A 17,865-nucleotide genomic window follows, 5' to 3' on the forward strand; every position below is an offset into this window, starting at 1 on the left:
TTAGCCTGCATATGAAATATTATTTATTTTATGATGCATTCATTGCATTTAGGCCTTCATTTCTGTGTAAAATTTTTTTAGATGTATGCCAGATTTATATATTTAGTTTTTTTTTTTTTTTCACATTTCCCATTCATTTCAATGTGGGGTCATATTGACCCCGAAGACGAGAAGTGTGAACATTTTTTTTTTACATACCTTCAGAACAACCGAATAAAGCCCAGTTTTTTGTGTGTATAGATAGATAATGTATGAAAAGTCACAAAATCTTATTCCACTGAGATGAAGTAAAAGTCGATTGGGGTTGTATGACCCGATTGAGGGCTATATTGCATCTATTGCAAAGAAAATGCTATTTTCACTTGTAAATAGTGTCTAATTGCTACTTGGTGTAATTGCCTAGAAATTAGAAGGGGCACTTTTAAAGTTGAAACTAGTAGCTACTTTTAGGTAATTTTTTTTTTTTTAATTTAGTTATTATTTTGGCCTTTGTTTCGCCATAAAAAGTGAGATATTTCTGCTAAGACGCTGATTCTTCTTGTTTTTGTGTGCAAATCTGCATTACGGAACGCTTGCTATTGAAGTGTGGTGACCATTTTAATAATTCAGCCATGTTGTGTGAGGTGAGTGAAATAGGAGTGACCACAGGATGACCAAAACCAGCCAGAGGAAATGGACTGATGTCTCTGGTTAATGTTTAACCCTACTCATAGGAACAGCACACACAGTCACAGCACTCAGCATTAATGGAGGAACTCAAAAAATGATCTAACATTCAAAGCAGAGGCAAATAAGAGAGAATAATGATTCACATAATTAGGGTTCAGCACTACCAACAGTTGGTCGTTTCCGTTGTGAATTGTTTGTCTTGACCCTCACTAGGTGTTGCGTGACGAGATCTTTTTGTATGGAATTTGTGACTTGATGCTTTTGTCACTAAGGTAAGTGTCTTTGTTTTGAATACTTATATAATGCAATATGAATTATATAATGCTTTTTAAAAATATTTTCAGTTGTGATGCCTGCTTCTGTGCAAGGAAAAGCCAATAATGTGCAATCTACCTTGCTACGTTGCAGAGGGAACGATTTTAAAGTGGGGTTTAATCTGCATTGTCTGTGGAGTTTTGAGCACATTTGGCATTAAATCTTGAAACTAAGTTCGTAAAACTATTCTTAAATTGCTTTTCTGAAATTTCTATTCTGAAAAATGTGTGTAATTCTTCATGAATGAGGCCAATTGTCATTACATTGTACAAAAAAAACTAGATTATGAGTGTCATTTATCCTCAAACTTCAACTTTTATTGATCAATACTCTCTGAATTTGCAGATGCACCCCATTCTCTGAATGTTAAACCACCCTTAACCTTTTTTCCAGAGACTTGACCAGTTTTTGTGGAATAGCCAGATCCTGCTGGAGCATATTTCCAGAGTTAATGAGCTGGATTCTGAAGCGTTACACCTGGGAAGTGACTCTAAACTGGCCGTAGTATCACACAGAGATCCAGCAGTGGGAAGGTTAGTCATGTGGAACTCAGTCTCAACCCAAGAGAAACCATGCGGATATTTTCAGATATTAACAAAATTGTGATGTCCACCAACACGGTGAAACTGTCATTGAGGTTAAAAAAAATACAAGCTCATCCTTTCATATTTTAATTCTGCTAGTGGTGTGAACATCTGAAATAAAATGGCTCTATTGCAATTATTAGACCAATGTTGCGTACAAATATTAACTCTTGAGTAGAGCCAGGCCGATATTAGGCATTTTCCATAATATCGGTATTGGCAGTTATAATGGCCGATAAATTAATATTTAAAAAATAAAATAAAAATGGACGAAACACGCTTCAATCATCTCTCCTTGGCCTGTTATATTGAAAATGTATGTTTTACAATTTGCAGTATGATGTTGTCCATTGCTAAATTATGGCTCATCATAGACAAGCTAATGCCACTATCATCAGTGGAAGACCGCTAACGTTAACATTAATGAGCTTGGAAACCACAATGAACTATTTCTGCCTAAATAAAGTAATGATTACTGTATTTATAACTAGCATATCTCTAGTTACAGTTCCTGCATTGTAAAATGTAAGTTATACTTGTGAGGAGTGAACATTTAGACATAGAGAAAAAGTATCAAACGTATCTTGTGCAGAAAAGTTAGCTTTTCTTTTACACGTGTGTGAAATCCAACAATATTTAATAAAAAAAAAAATATCGGCCGATATATCGGATTTTAAAACCCAAAAATATTTGTATCGGTATCGGCCTTCAAAATCCTTTATCGGTCGGGCTCTACTCTTGAGAGTATAAACAAATATTAAAAATGACAAGTTGTAGTTAATTCAGTGACATTACTTCTATTTCATTCACCATGGAAGGTCAAGTTGAGCTCATACATCATAAAGGGTACAGCATTACAGAGCACTACACAACTTCACACAGTTGTTAAAGGGGTGGTAAAGTGTGATTTCACTTTTCTAACTTTAGTTAGTGTGTAATGTTGCTGTTTGAGCATAAACAACATTATCAAAGTTACAATGCTCAAAGTTCAAAGCAAAGGAAGATATTTATGACCACAACAGATGGCTGGTAGGGACTACACGAGCTTCCTCCTCCCGGGTTAGTAACGTCACCAACCGTAAAATGTGCATAAGCCCCGCCCCCGGGCACACGCAGTCCATGTTGAGAAGAGGAAGAGTGGTTGTATAATAGAGTACATTTGTGAGTCAGCTCCAACTTTAGCATCCATCTTTTCACATGCAATAGAAATTCACTCTGTGTGCATCTCACAACAGTTCCTATATGAGCGATTTATAGATTACATGACACAATATCCTAATTGAAGATAGTTAACTCCACATCAGCAACATAAATTCATCAACTAACCATTCAGAGATGTCCTTTTGCATTCTACATGTTGTCACTTCTTCTTGAGTCTCTCCATCTTTGACTGACTCCATTTCTGTCATTTTAGTGTGAGGAAAAAATCGTAGCTGCTAACACACGAGCTTTTGAAACCCCGCCCTCTGCAGCAGCTCATTTGCATTTAAAGGGCCAGTCACAAAATTTTAACATGCTATATAAAAATATCTGTGGGGTATTTTGTGCTAAAACGTCACACACACACACACTCTGGAGACATCCGAGATTTAGTTTACATCTTGTGAAAATGGCATTTTACCACCAACATTTCTCATCAAAGTAGTTTTTTTTTATAGCTTTTATATATTGATTCAAAATGAATAACCAAGAACACAAACAAATTTCATGTTTATTATATTTAACAGATTTTCAGCTGTTCTTTTAATAATGATCTTAAAGGAGTAGTTCACTTAAAAAAAAAACAAAAAAAAACTTTTTGCTGATAATTTACTCACCCCCATGTCATCCAAGATGTCCATGTCTTTCTTTCTTCAGTCGACAAGAAATTAAGGTTTTTGATGAAAACATTCCAGGATTTTTCTCCATATAATGCACTTCAGTGGGAACCAAACGGTTCAAGGTCCAAAAGACAGTTTCAGTGCAAACTGCAAACTGTTCAAAGGGCTTTAAACGATTCCAGACGATGAATAAGGGTCTTATCAAGCGAAACGATCGCTCATTTAGAAAAAAAAAAAATAACAAAGTTTAAGTTTTATAAGCTCAAATGCTCGCCTTGCTCTGTACTGTTATGCGCGTTCGTGACTCTCCTGTTCGAACTCGTTTATCAAAATGAACGAATCTTTTTTTCGTGTCATTTGGTTCATTCAACGAACTAAATGAATGAGTTGACTCGGGAAAAGATTCGTTAATTTTTCAAGATTCGTTCATTCGTTCTTATAGAAACTTCTTTCACATGGAAACATTTGCTAACAATGGGAATTTGCATTCAGAGTTGACACCTTTTGAGGGCCGGATGGCATTTGCCTGGAAGACAAACCCTCCTCTGTGTGAATCTTATCTCTAAACACTTAACTTTATTACCTTTTGGTTTTTTTCTGTGGAGAATGAGACATTTGTACCAGTCGCAGTGAGACTTTTCAAACGATAATTGATAATTATTCACATTAAACCATAGATTTTTGGATGACTTTCAGTGATCTCTGCATGGGAGAGAGAAGGAACAAGGAAAGAGATGTAGGTTAGGATGATACTGAGGTAAGACTTGTGACTCTAAGGGTGATGCTAACTTCACGAGAAGCTTTCATGTTATTTTCCTTACAGTCTCATGTGACTTTGCCCATTCGTTCTTAGTCACCCCCACCAAACCCACGGCACATTTTAGGGGGTCTGTTAACTCAATGGGCTCACAGGAGGAATGAGAGACGCTGCTTCCCACTGTAACTTTATCCATTGGTGTCACTTTTTATTTTTTTCGTTTTTTTTTTCTTCCAGTTTATTTTTAAAGGTGCATTATGCAAAATTTCATGTTAAAAATAACAGTTTTTCTAACCCATGCTTAAACAATTGCCTGATGGTCTGAACGAGCCCTTCTCTGATCACTGCGATTGCCTCTATAATCCTGTACAGTAAAATAAATAAGAGGGATTCGGGACGGATTTGAGACTGGGCGTGACGTCATGCGCGTTCACGCTCGCCTGGCTATGTCTGGCAGGTTTGTGTATTCACCGCCATACTCCGTATTTCGACGAAAATAGAAGATTCAAAGAGACCGGCTTAGTTCATTCCAAACCCTAACGCAAACTCCACGTAACACAAAGAAAAGAAAAACGTTTGTCTAGAGAGCGAGGCGTCGGAAAAAGATGAGAGTCAACATCGGGAAGCTTTCAACAAATGGAGAGATCTCCGGTCTGCTCTAGGACTCAAACGGGTCCTATACAAAGTAATAACTTATATTGTTCATGAACGTGTTTCCATAATAATACAATCATAAGTGGATACAGTAAACATAAAACAGTTCAACATGGAGATAGATGGAAACAAAAACAAAGTTTCCCCCTCACACACACACAAGTGTGTAATTTACTCGAATGTCTTTCCTTTCATATATTTAAAATGACTTGCAGATTTATAACTTTATTACCTCTGAAGACATTATGACTGTTACAAAAGATTTGTGCTGCTGATGCTCCTTTGGTTATGAACAGCTCGTGCAAGCGTGCGTGTGTGTGGTCCATGAGCGTTCACACCTGTGGTTGCAGTTTCACTTCTCGCCAGAGGGGGCGTAGTTCTGCAAAAACTCAGAGACTTGCGCAATGCACCTTTAAGGGGAGACTGCTTGGAGGATAACATCACACAAGCAAGGCAGTAGAAAGTCCCTGAAAAATTCCCAGCGCTGTTGAAATGAGCAAAAAGATGAACGCAGTGATGCATAAAGAAATTAATTTTGAACATTACCTTACAAACCTTTAAAGACAGGCCTACTGTCAGTTGATTGATAATTGATGGTATATGATGAGGCCATTTAAAAAAAATAATACTTGTATTCAACAGCAATATTCTGGTGAAATAAACAAATGATCTATGATTCTGCAAAGAAATCTCCACCAATCTGAAAATCGCGACAAAGGGATAAGATCGAATTCAAGAACTGTTGTATCAGTATTAACATTGTTTTTATTGTTTTGTTCAATTAACTAATCACTTTTATGTTTTCTTTAGGAATATTCAGCATTCAACCAATCACTGTGTGGCGAACCAAAAATCAAACTGCTGTAATTTCCTTTCATGGGCCGTGGTTTCCTCAATCCATCACATAATGAACAGGAGAGGAGCTTACTGGAGGAAGGAATTGAAGGATCAACAGATCCGCAAATAAACCCGTACATGATCAGCAATGTGGGTAGACTCCCCAGCTCCTTCACCACTCACAAATGTGCTGGTGCATCTGACACTTTGCATATCTATTGATTCCATCAACTAAAGATTTGGTTTGAAACGAAAAATTCTGATTGAAGAAACTAGTGTGAACTCCTGCCAACATCAACCTTGCTCCATGAAGGCCGCATTAGAAACCAACTGAAGCAATGAGGTGTCAACTGAAGTATTACTTGCATTACTTGGTTCTGTTGGGCTTCAGCTGCGTGATTTCTACCTATGGCCCGTATCAGAGGGCCCAGAAGACAGGAGACATACTGCTGGGGGGGCTTTTCCCGATACACTTTGGGGTGGCTTCCAAAGACCAGGATCTTGCAGCAAGGCCAGAGTCAACTGAGTGTGTCAGGTAGAAACACAACATGCTAAACTGGTTATTTTTTTAAGTGGTTTGCAAGGTCTTTTCACTGACCTTAATATTTTGATGACTTACCCTTCACAGAATTTTGCGTTTTATGTATTTGGAGAAAAATGTATTTTACAGCCACTGTTAAAGGGATAGTTCACCCAAAAATAAAAATTCGGTCATTAATTACTCACATGTTGTTCCAAACCTGTATGACTTTTATTCATTGAAGGTCTTTTTGATGAAATCTGAGAGTTTTATGTGCCTCCATAGACCTCTACACAACTACCGCTTCAAAAAATTAATAAAGAGATCCTTAACTAATACCATAGACTGTAAAAAATATGGACAAAGCGTCTGTGATGTCACCCATAGACTTATGGGGGTATGGGCGGCGCCATATTGGAAAATCTTGGGTATTACAAAATACGGAGGTGGTTGGATGTGTTGTCAGATCATGGCCAAGACGTCAAATTCCACTCGGCGCATCCCGTTATCAGCTGTCAATCAAAGTTAACCGCCCTTATTTGTCATACATTTTATATCTAAATACGATCTAAACTAACGAGTTAGAAAAAAATTCACCCCCCTCATAGTTGTCAGGCACCCGGAACCTATCGAAAAATACAATAAAAGTCCATGGGACCAAACTGTAAAAGCATGAATTTATGCTGTAACATGCTGTCTATGGATATTTGCTCTATTTTGGGACCTCCCTCTAGCGGATTTTAGATGCATTGCGGTTTTTCGCACTTCCGGGTAGGCTTCATTTTTCAGATTAGAATGTTGCCGCTTGAGTAATCCAAATGAATCGAGCGGTTTCAATTGCTTTATATGATGAACAGATTGAATTTAGGCTTTTATTCACATAAACATTCATCAACTCACACATCAGTGGTAAACGAGAACCAATGAACCAATAAGGTTCATTCTCGTGTTGCGCATCACGTTTGAGGTTTGTTCTCGTGCATCAAACAGGTTCAGTTCAGCTTCTGTTTATGTTTGCTGATCAATGTTTAAGTGTGAATAAAATCGAGAAAGCTCTCAGATTTCATCAAAAAGATATTAATTTGTGCTCTTAATATGAATAAGTCAGGTTTGGAACAACATGCGGGTGAGTAATCAATGAAAGAATTTTAATTTTTGGGTGAACTATCCCTTTAAGAACTTTAATCAGCATAAAAAGCCATATTTAGTATGAGGTAAATGAAAACACAGCTGTAAGACTTACTTTGCTAGTTTTTGTTAGCTTAAATATACCAAGTATGTCCATCTCACAGCCTGTTTTCTTTCGTGTTAATTCTAGGTCCATTCCTCTTTGTTTAACGTGACTACTTTAAATGACAAATATGACTCAAATTTCGGTCTTTATATAATTACACTTTCTTTTTCCAGGTATAACTTTCGTGGATTCCGTTGGCTACAATCTATGATCTTTGCTATAGAGGAGATCAACAACAGCTCTACTCTTCTTCCAAACCTCACGCTTGGCTATCGTATATTTGACACATGCAACACTGTCTCGAAGGCCCTGGAGGCGTCGCTAAGCTTCGTTGCACAGAATAAGATCGATTCGCTCAACTTGGATGAGTTCTGTAACTGCACAGGGAACATCCCATCAACCATTGCAGTGGTTGGGGCGTCTGGATCTGCAGTGTCTACAGCAGTGGCTGACCTAGTGGGCCTCTTCTACATTCCTCAGGTGCTTTTGCATTTTAACATCAATTAGAGTAGTTTCTGTGGGAAATTAAAAAGTAACAAATGGGCTTGGTAAATGTATTATGAATCAGTTCATTTTGGAAGAAAGTTTTAAAGACAGTTGCATTACTGGATTACCATTACTGGAAAAAAAAATACATGCTTTAAGGCAAGACACCACAGGTGAATTGGGTAAAAGGGATTTTAAAGGGATAGTTTCACGTTGAAATTAATTTTTGGTATGTTTTATCTTACCTCAAGGGCATCCAAGATGTAGGTGTCTTTGTTTCCGCAGGAGTTTCAATTTTGATATTTTTAGGTCAAACCGTTTGTGTCTGTCAGTCATATAATGGAGGTCTATGGTCACCACCTCAAAGAGCAAGCACAGAGAAGTCCAAATTAAACATGATTTAATGACTCATGAATGTAAGTACACACTGATGGCCTAAGACACGAAACGAGCGGTTTGTGTGAGAAAACGAACAGTATTTATATCGTTTTACCTCTTGTAACCACAGCCACGTCCAAGTGATCTGAAGGCGCTTTGTGGCTAAAACAATATAAATACTGTTCGTTTTCTCACACAAACGTTTCGTGTCTTAGGCCATTAGTGTGTACTTACATTTACGAGTCATTAAATCATGTTTAATTTGGACTTCTCTGTGTATGCTCTTTGAGGTGGTGACCATTCTTGATCATTCTTTCTTCAGTCGAAAAAAATGAAGGTTTTTGATGACTTCAATGGAACAATGGAAACCGAACGATTCAAAAAGACAGTTTCAATGCAAACTGTTCAAAGGGCTATAAACGATTTCAGACAAGGAATAAGGGTCTTATCAAGCGAAACGATCGCTCATTTAAAAAAAAAAATTACAAAGTTTAAGTTTTATAAGCTCAAATGCTCGCCTTGCTCTGTTCTGTGATGTGCGATGTGCGAGTCTCCTATTTGAACTTGTTCATCAAAATGAATCTTTTCCAGAGTCAACTTGTTCATTTTGTTCGTTGAATGAACCAAATGACATGAAAAACGTTTCGTTCATTTTGATGAACGAGTTCGAACAGGAGAGTCACGAACGCGCATCACAGAACAGAGCATGGCGACCATTTGTGCTTATAAAACTTAAAGTTTTTTTTTTTTTAAATGAGCGATCGTTTCGCTTGATAAGACCCTTATTCATCGTCTGAAATCGTTTAAAGCCCTTTGAACAGTTTGCAGTTTGCACTGAAACTGTCTTTTGGACCTTGAACCGTTTGGTTCCCATTGAAGTCCATTATATGGAGAAAATCCTGGAATGTTTTCATCAAAAACCTTAATTTCTTTTCGACTGAAGAAAGAAAGACATGGACATCTTTGATGACATGGGGGTGAGTAAATAATCAGCAAAAGTTTTTTCAAACGTGATCTAATCCTTTAAGTATTTTCCTCAATGCTTGAAAAGAAAAAAAGAAAAATCCTATGGCTTTGGAGGACTTGTGTCCTTTTTGGAGCTTGACAGATATGGTCTCAATGAATTGTCATTTTCTGAAAAATGAACAGTCCCTCTCCTCTACTCTCTTTCAGATCAGCTATGCTTCATCCAGTCGCCTTTTGAGCAACAAGAATCAGTACAAATCCTTCATGAGAACTATCCCCACAGACGAGTATCAGGCTATTGCTATGGCTGCCATCATTGACCACTTCCAGTGGAACTGGGTGATTGCCATCGCCTCTGATGATGAATATGGCCGTCCGGGTATTGAAAAGTTTGAGAATGAAATGTTTCACAGGGACATCTGCATCGATCTCAATGTTTTAATTTCACAATACATTGACGAAGCTGAGATTCGCCGCCTGGCAGACCGCATCGAGAACTCAACCGCCAAGGTCATTGCCGTGTTCGCTAGCGGACCGGATGTGGAGCCACTTATTAAAGAGATGGTGAGGCGAAACGTCACAGACCGGGTCTGGTTGGCGAGTGAGGCGTGGGCCAGCTCTAGCCTGGTCGCCAAGCCAGAGTACATCGATGTCATGGGAGGAACGATTGGCTTTGCGTTGAGGGCTGGACACATACCCGGCTTTAAAGAGTTCTTACAGCAAGTCCATCCAAAGAAGTCCAGCCATAATGAGTTTGTGAGGGAGTTTTGGGAGGAGACTTTTAACTGTTACCTAGAAGATAGTCCAAGGAACGAGGACAGTGAAAATGGCAGTACAAGTTTCAGGCCTCTGTGCACTGGTGAAGAGGACATTGCAAGTGTAGAGACTCCGTACCTGGACTACACGCACCTAAGGATTTCTTACAACGTGTACGTGGCTGTTTATGCCATAGCACAGGCACTTCAGGACATACTTACCTGCACACCTGGAAAAGGGTTGTTTGCTAATGGCTCTTGCGCTGACATTAGGAAAGTTGAAGCTTGGCAGGTGAGTTACTTACTTACCATACAACATAGGCTCCCCTCTTCTCTTTTCAATTCTAGGAAAGTCTCATACAAATGTAATGATATTCACAAACCTATCTTTTTTATTCTAAAAGGTTCTGAAACAGCTGAGACACCTCAATTTCATAAACAGCATGGGGGAGAGGGTGCGCTTTGACAACGGCAGTGAGCTCTCAGCAAATTACACCATCATAAACTGGCATCGATCACCTGAGGATGGGTCTGTTGTGTTTAAGGAAGTTGGTTATTACAGCATACATAACAAGAACGGGGCCAAACTTTCCATCGACAAGACAAAAATACTGTGGAACGGCCGTCTTACTGAGGTAAGCAACAGTACCCGAATTTCTTGGCACTCAGATTAGAGGAAATGTTATGCTTTTATTAAAGCGATAGTTCGCCCAAATATGAAAATGATGTCATCAATTGCGCACAGAGGTATGCATCGACTCGTCTTAGTTAAGGGAATAACATAGTTTAATATGAAAAAACGGTGAAGTATCCCTTTAACTCTGATGCTTCAAAACGTTCAAATCGTGATCTCTTCATTTAAGAAGTCCATATGTATTGAGTAGTTTAATCAAAGTCTTCTGAAGAGAAACAATCTCTTTAAGTATTTAAATAACAGAGCGCATAGATCACTCAAATTAAATAAACTCGAGCTTTACATGCGAGAACCAGTGAGGTTCATTCTAGAGCCAGACCGATATATCGGCAGGCCGATATTAGGCATTTTCCAATCTATCGGTATCGGCAGTTATAATGGCCGATAAATGAATATTTCAACAATACAATTAAAACGGACGAAACACGCTTGAACCATGTCACGAGTGTTGGAGTTGTATAGTTTGTCCACCAGAGGGCACTCTACACCGTTCCTGTTGGCAACACTCGTTGAGTTGGTCACGATACATACATTGCTTGAATAACAATTAAAAGAACATCCACATCAGTTCTCTAAACTCAAATAAACATGACAAAATTTGTGACTATCATGTCCAGTTTAAAAAAATAAATAAATAAAATATCGGCCGATATATCGGATTTTAAAACCCAAAAATATTTGAATCGGTATCGGCCTTCAAAATCCTTTATCGGTCGGGCTCTAGTTCCTCACGAAACAATGAGTTTGTTCTCACGTGTCAAGCAAGTACGTTTGAGCTTACCTTTACCGTATTTGATGTGCTTTATTTATGTTAGCTGACCAATGTTTATATGTGAATTTTTAACCCTTTAACTAATGGCAAACCCAAAGGAATCCTTCTCCAGTCATTTTACAGCAGCAAATGTGACTTGTTTTATTACATGAGCCAATTCATTTTTTCTCTTTTCTCTGCCAGGTACCATTTTCCAACTGTAGCGACGAGTGTGAACCTGGAACCAGAAAAGGAATTATTGATGGCAAACCCACATGCTGCTTCGAGTGCACAGAGTGCTCAGATGGGGAGTACAGTGATCATAAAGGTTAGCAAATGAATAATTCAGCAAATTAATATCTATTAGAACAGTAATTTTTTTGCTGGTGGAAGCAGCAATGGTGGAAAGAGACAGCATTAAAGTATACATGAGTCAAGACTTAAAGGAGTAGTTCACTTTAAAAAAAAACTTTTGCTGATAATTTACTCACCCTCATGTCATCCAAGATGTCCATGTCTTTCTTTCTTCAGTTTAAAAGAAATTAAGGTTTTTGATGAACACATTCCAGGATTTTCTCCATATAATGGACTTCAATGGGAACCAAACGGTTCAAGGTCCAAATGAGAGTTTCAGTGCAGCTTCAAAGGGCTTTAAACGACACCAGACGATGAATAAGGGTCCTTGAACCGTTTGGTTCCCATTAAAGTCCATTATATGGAGAAAAATTCTGGAATGTTTTCATCAAAAACCTTAATTTCTTTTCGACTGAAGAAAGAAAGACATGGACATCTTGGATGACACGGGGGTGAGCAAATTATCAGCAAAAGTTTTTTGAAAAGTGAACTACTCCTTTAAACGCCATCATGGTAACACACATGAAAATTAAAAAATGCAATAAACACTAATTTAACAGTATTACATGTAACATAGAAACCTAATGTACATAATTGATTAAAAAAAAAAAAACGAAGAAAACTATGAAGAAACGGGTATTTCAACAAAAATACTTAAAATATGAAGCGTCACGCAGGGAAATGTGGGAATGTCAAATTACGTTTTTTCACTGTGAATTATACAATTAGTTCTTTTTTACTTTCAGAAACTAAATTTAACAGTATTTTACAGTTAAATTACATTAAATGTACCGTTAGATCTATCACAGTTTTTTACCGTATGTAGTAAGGAAACTTTTTTTTGCACTGTCTTTTACCATTAAAATCACAATCATTTTTTACAGACTGGATTTTATTAACCATAATTAACAAAGATTATTAAATGTAAAGATTGGATTATTAATCATTAACTGAAACATTAACTAATCAATTGAGACCTTATTGTAAAGTGTTAACGTAATTATCAGAATATTATGGAAGCTTGTTTCCGCCACTGAATAAAAAAAAATAAAATAGTTGCGACTTTTTATCTCACAATTGCGAGATATGAAGTCAGAATTGTGAGAAATAAAGTCCCAATTGTCAGATATAAATTCGCAGTTGCGTGTTATAAAGTCAACATTGCGAGATACAAAGTCAGAATTACGAGATATAAAGTCAGAGTTGCGAGATATAAAGTCAGAATTGCGTGATATAAATATAAAGTCAGAATTGAATGATATAAACACGCATATATATATGCGACTTTATATCTCGCACTTCTGACTTTATATCTCGTAATTCTGACTTTATAACACGTAATTGCGACATTATTTCAAGCAATTCTGACTTTATAACTCGCAATTGTGACTTTATATCTCGCAATTCTGACTTTATAACACATAATTGCGAGTTTATATGTCGAAATTTCAACATCTTTTCTCAGAATTGTGAGATATAAACTCACAATTGCGAGTTATCAGGCCAATTCTATGGGGAAAAAAAGATTAACTTATTCCCCCCTCAGAATAGTTTAAATCTCACAATTCTGACGTAATTCTGACTTTATAACACGCAGTTGCGACTTTATATCACGCAATTCTGACTTTATATCTCACAATTCTGACTTTATATCTCACAATTCTGAGAAATAAAGTCAGAATTGTGAGACGTAAACTCGCAATTGTGAGAAAAAAGTCCGAATTGTGAGATAAAAAGTCGCAATTACCCTTTTTATTTTTCATTTCGTGGCAGAAACAAGCTTCCATAGAATATTGTATTTTGTTCCTGAAAAACAATTAAAATCTAAACTTTTCTTTTCTCCACAGATGCCAGTGTTTGCTCTAAATGCCCAAACAACTCCTGGTCTAACGGCAATCACACGTCCTGCTTTCTGAAAGAGATTGAGTTTCTGTCCTGGACCGAGCCTTTTGGGATCGCTTTAACCTTATTTGCGGTGCTTGGGGTCCTGCTAACAGCTTTTGTGTTGGGTGTTTTCGTGCAGTTCCGTGACACTCCAGTTGTGAAAGCATCCAACCGAGAGCTCTCGTTTCTTTTGCTCTTTTCGCTTATCTGTTGTTTCTCCAGCTCTCTTATATTCATAGGCGAACCACAGGACTGGACATGCCGTGTACGGCAACCAGCCTTTGGGATCAGCTTTGTGTTATGCATCTCTTGCATTCTTGTTAAAACCAATCGCGTCCTACTAGTGTTTGAAGCCAAAATCCCCACCAGCCTGCACCGTAAATGGTGGGGACTGAACCTGCAGTTCCTACTAGTGTTCCTCTTCACGTTTGTCCAAGTGATGATCTGCGTGGTTTGGTTGTACAATGCTCCACCGGGGAGTTACAAAAACTATGACATCGATGAGATCATCTTCATCACCTGCAACGAGGGCTCCATGATGGCGTTGGGATTCCTCATTGGCTACACGTGCCTGCTGGCCGCCATCTGTTTCTTCTTTGCATTCAAGTCTCGAAAACTTCCCGAAAACTTCACGGAGGCCAAGTTCATCACGTTTAGTATGCTCATTTTTTTCATCGTTTGGATCTCCTTCATCCCCGCGTACTTCAGCACGTACGGCAAGTTTGTCTCAGCGGTTGAGGTCATTGCCATTCTGGCTTCCAGCTTCAGTTTGCTAGCCTGTATCTTTTTCAACAAGGTGTACATCATCCTCTTAAAACCATCCAGGAACACGACCGAGGAGGTTCGCTGCAGCACCGCAGCTCATTCTTTCAAAGCGGCGGCGAAGGCGACTCTACGACACAGCTCTGCCTCCAGGAAGCGATCAGGCAGTGTGGGGGGCTCCTCGGCCTCCTCGCCCTCTTCGTCGATCAGCATGAAGACCAATGGGAATGAAGCGGAGTCGCCCTCCACACGCAGACACAGTCAGAAACCGAGGGTGAGCTTTGGAAGTGGAACAGTCAGTCTCTCCTTGAGCTTTGAGGAGGCTAGAAAGAACTCGGTGAAGTGATTAATAAGAACTCGTGTTTCCGTCGTATCCGAAAGTCATTTTCTAGAATCAACCTCCACTAAATGTGAAAACAGACTAGTCTCTGTCAACAATGCTTAGACCTGCCAGAACTCATTTCGTGCAAGCCATTGGCACTTTTTACGTGTAAAATGTAACACAGAAGCAGATAAATAAAACAAAAACACCTGATTTATGTCTAATGTGATTGTCCAGTCCCTTGATAATAGTTGTACTAGGTCTCGTGTTTACATTTGAGCCAAAGGTTAACTGTCATGTCCGCCATTATATTTTAAAACAATAATATCTTATGAAAGACCTTAAGTAATATTGACAAAATATATATCATTTGAAAGCTTTAAATCTTAAAAATCCATATTTGGTGACTGATTTTCAGGGGAGCTGTAATTTATCAATTTGCAACAAGAATATTTTCATACTCATAAAGCGTGTTCAGACCTTTATTTTGAAATAGCAATGAAAAATCATGAAAAAAAGGTAGAAACCTCAGTTTGTTTTCATGCAAATAGTTCAAAAAATTGCATTCATTCAATTATTTTAGAAAAAAAGGTCTGAAAATGTTTTAAATATAAAGAAAACAATAATAAATTCACCATTTGTGATGTGGCAGGAAGCTATAACGCAAATGCGTGTTCTTTGTATGTGTTTCTTAGAGGTTGAATTCATATCAAAATCTGCCAAACTTCCCATACTACTTCTGAATAGGATCGCTACTTCATAGATTGTATGAAAATTGTGTAAATGACTCAAAACACATCTGGAAATGGAGGCGCCCTTATATGGGCTGTAATGGAGTCTGGTTGTGCCCCAGTGGAAGCGTTCGGTACTGCGCCCAAACAAAATCTTTTCTGAAAGCTTATTTTTTGAGATATCATGCTTAAATTTTAAACACAACTTGTTCCGATTTTTGGCTTTGATTTTTCTGCAGTTTTAGAGTAGCTCTTTTTTTTACCATAAACTCAAACTTTTTTTCTTTTTCAATTTCTTAATTTGTTTCACTTCGACAAAAATCTGCCAAATGTCGTCTTCAAAACAAGACCAATTTTATGTCTATATTCCAAAGCATTCTTGAATTACAACCATTTAAGTTTGAAATGTGCATTTCCATGTCTATTTTTCATTTTGGAAGCTTTTTTGTACTTACAGACGTTTTATATACCATTCATACACTGTAAAAAATGATCCTGTAAAAAAAAAAAAAACGGTAAACTACTGGCAGCTGTGGTTGTCTGCATCATATTGTAACTATATGGTGTGTTACTGTTTATGTATTAGAGCATATATTATAGCTGTTAAATTAAAGTTTTATACTGTAGCTGACAATACAGTAGCTGTTAGTTTCAAAAACAGTAACAAACCGTATTTTTACAGTATGATGCTTTGCAACCACAGCTGCCAGTAGTTTACTACTGTTTTTTTTTTTGCAGGATTATTTTGTGAGGTGCAATGTAAGACCTGAAGTGAACAATTAAACCATATAGATTTTTGGAACAGGTGATTTCACAGATGGGGAAGGGAGAGAATTGTAAAAAGTGTGATCGTTTCTCGAATGGGGATAAGAGAGTTCAGATGTTAATTTCGTTGTTTTCTCAGAGACTTGCCCTCTCTTCAAGTTTTTCCAGTCTTACATTTTTGGAAACTGTTCTTAAACCACAATGGAACATTCAAAAAAATGCATGCCATCATGCTTTGCCTGTTTTTAATTTCCAGAAACCTTGTTCAGAGAAGAGCTACAAGCACAAAGGGAAAGGTACAGAACCTGTAATACTGCTCATATCTACAGTACATCTCTGACTGCTTTTCTGAGAACGCGACTTCAAAGCATTAAACACTGGCAAGTGAAGGCCTTTTTCTAGCAAAAGGGAATGTGTAGATAGCTAAAGTGTGGTCTTTGGGCTCTTTTTACGTTTTGTTACGCAGACCTGGCAACCCTGGAGAAAATGAAGTGATGGTTAAATTACCAGTTAACTTTCTCAATATTTTCTCACAAATTCATTTTTACCAAAGCACAAGCAATGTAAAACTACTCAACAACATCATCCTGTGATTTGATTTTAGAGACCACCCATTAGATTAATTAAACATTATTAAATTATAGATTATTAAAACTGGCATGAAACAGAAGTTTCAATAGGCTAGTATTTTCTTCCCTATTTTGATGTAGGCTATCCGAGTGAAATCATAGACTGTAAAAAAACAGCTTCTCAAACAAGTTATTGCTATTGGTCGATCTCATGTGAGTGACAGGTTGCCCCGCCCTCAAGCCAGTAAAAACGTCATCAGTGAAGAAAAAGAGAGGGGAAGTCATTGGATAAACGATTGCACACTATTTTTTTTTTTTTTAAATGTGCATGTATATACAATTAATAATAAACACTGTAATATTCCATTAAAAAAATAACTGTCAAATTGTTTTTTTTATTTCATGGTTAACTTGAGAAGACAACAGCATATAACAAGATTAAACAGAAACAGAAAATAATAGCAACTAGCTAATATAAGTGTAGCCTATAGTGCAACGTTAGCCTACATAGCCTCCTACAACTGGATTTTTCCCATTTAAATCCCTTCAGATGGAATGAATCTCACAAATGCTGAGGTTCCGATGAAAAGTCAAGTTTAGTTAATCAGTGAAGAAAAAGAGAGGGGAAGTCATTTGATAAACGATTGCACACTATTTTTAAAAAAATAACGTTGTGCATGTATATGCAATTAATAATAAACACTGTAATATTCCATAAAAAAATAATAACTGTCAAATTGTTTTTTTTATTTATTTCATGGTGACTAACTTGAGAAGACAACAGCACATAACAAGATTAAACAGAAACAGAAAAATAATAGCAACTAGCTAATATAAGTGTAGCCTATGTTTAAGTGTAACGTTAGCCTACATAGCCACCTACAACTAGATTTTTCCCATTTCATTTAAAATCCCTTCAGATGGAATGAATCTCACAAATGCTGAGGTTCCGATGAAAAGTCAAGTTTAATTCAACTATATTTATCGACTTATATGGTCAAGAAGGAAATTAAAGATGAGAAAGCAAACATCCTACACTATAGCTATGTAACGTTAGC

The 17,865-nt window shown here is 37.4% G+C and overlaps 1 protein-coding gene across 1 annotated transcript; it reads left to right on the top strand.

Moving 5' to 3' along the window:
• Positions 1–519: 519 nt before the first annotated feature.
• casr (calcium sensing receptor) lies at positions 520–17,120 on the top strand. The gene is made up of 8 exons (XM_039661647.2): positions 520–941; positions 1,378–1,517; positions 5,610–6,171; positions 7,564–7,870; positions 9,428–10,267; positions 10,380–10,610; positions 11,625–11,748; positions 13,622–17,120. Exons 3-8 carry the CDS (start codon positions 5,975–5,977, stop codon positions 14,764–14,766), a joined length of 2,844 nt encoding a protein of 947 aa, XP_039517581.1. The 5' UTR covers positions 520–941; positions 1,378–1,517; positions 5,610–5,974; the 3' UTR covers positions 14,767–17,120.
• Positions 17,121–17,865: the final 745 nt, after the last annotated feature.

This window comes from Pimephales promelas, chromosome 4 (genome assembly GCF_988280905.1).
Source record: "Pimephales promelas chromosome 4, fPimPro1.hap1.1, whole genome shotgun sequence".
Taxonomy (NCBI): Eukaryota; Metazoa; Chordata; class Actinopteri; order Cypriniformes; family Leuciscidae; genus Pimephales; species Pimephales promelas.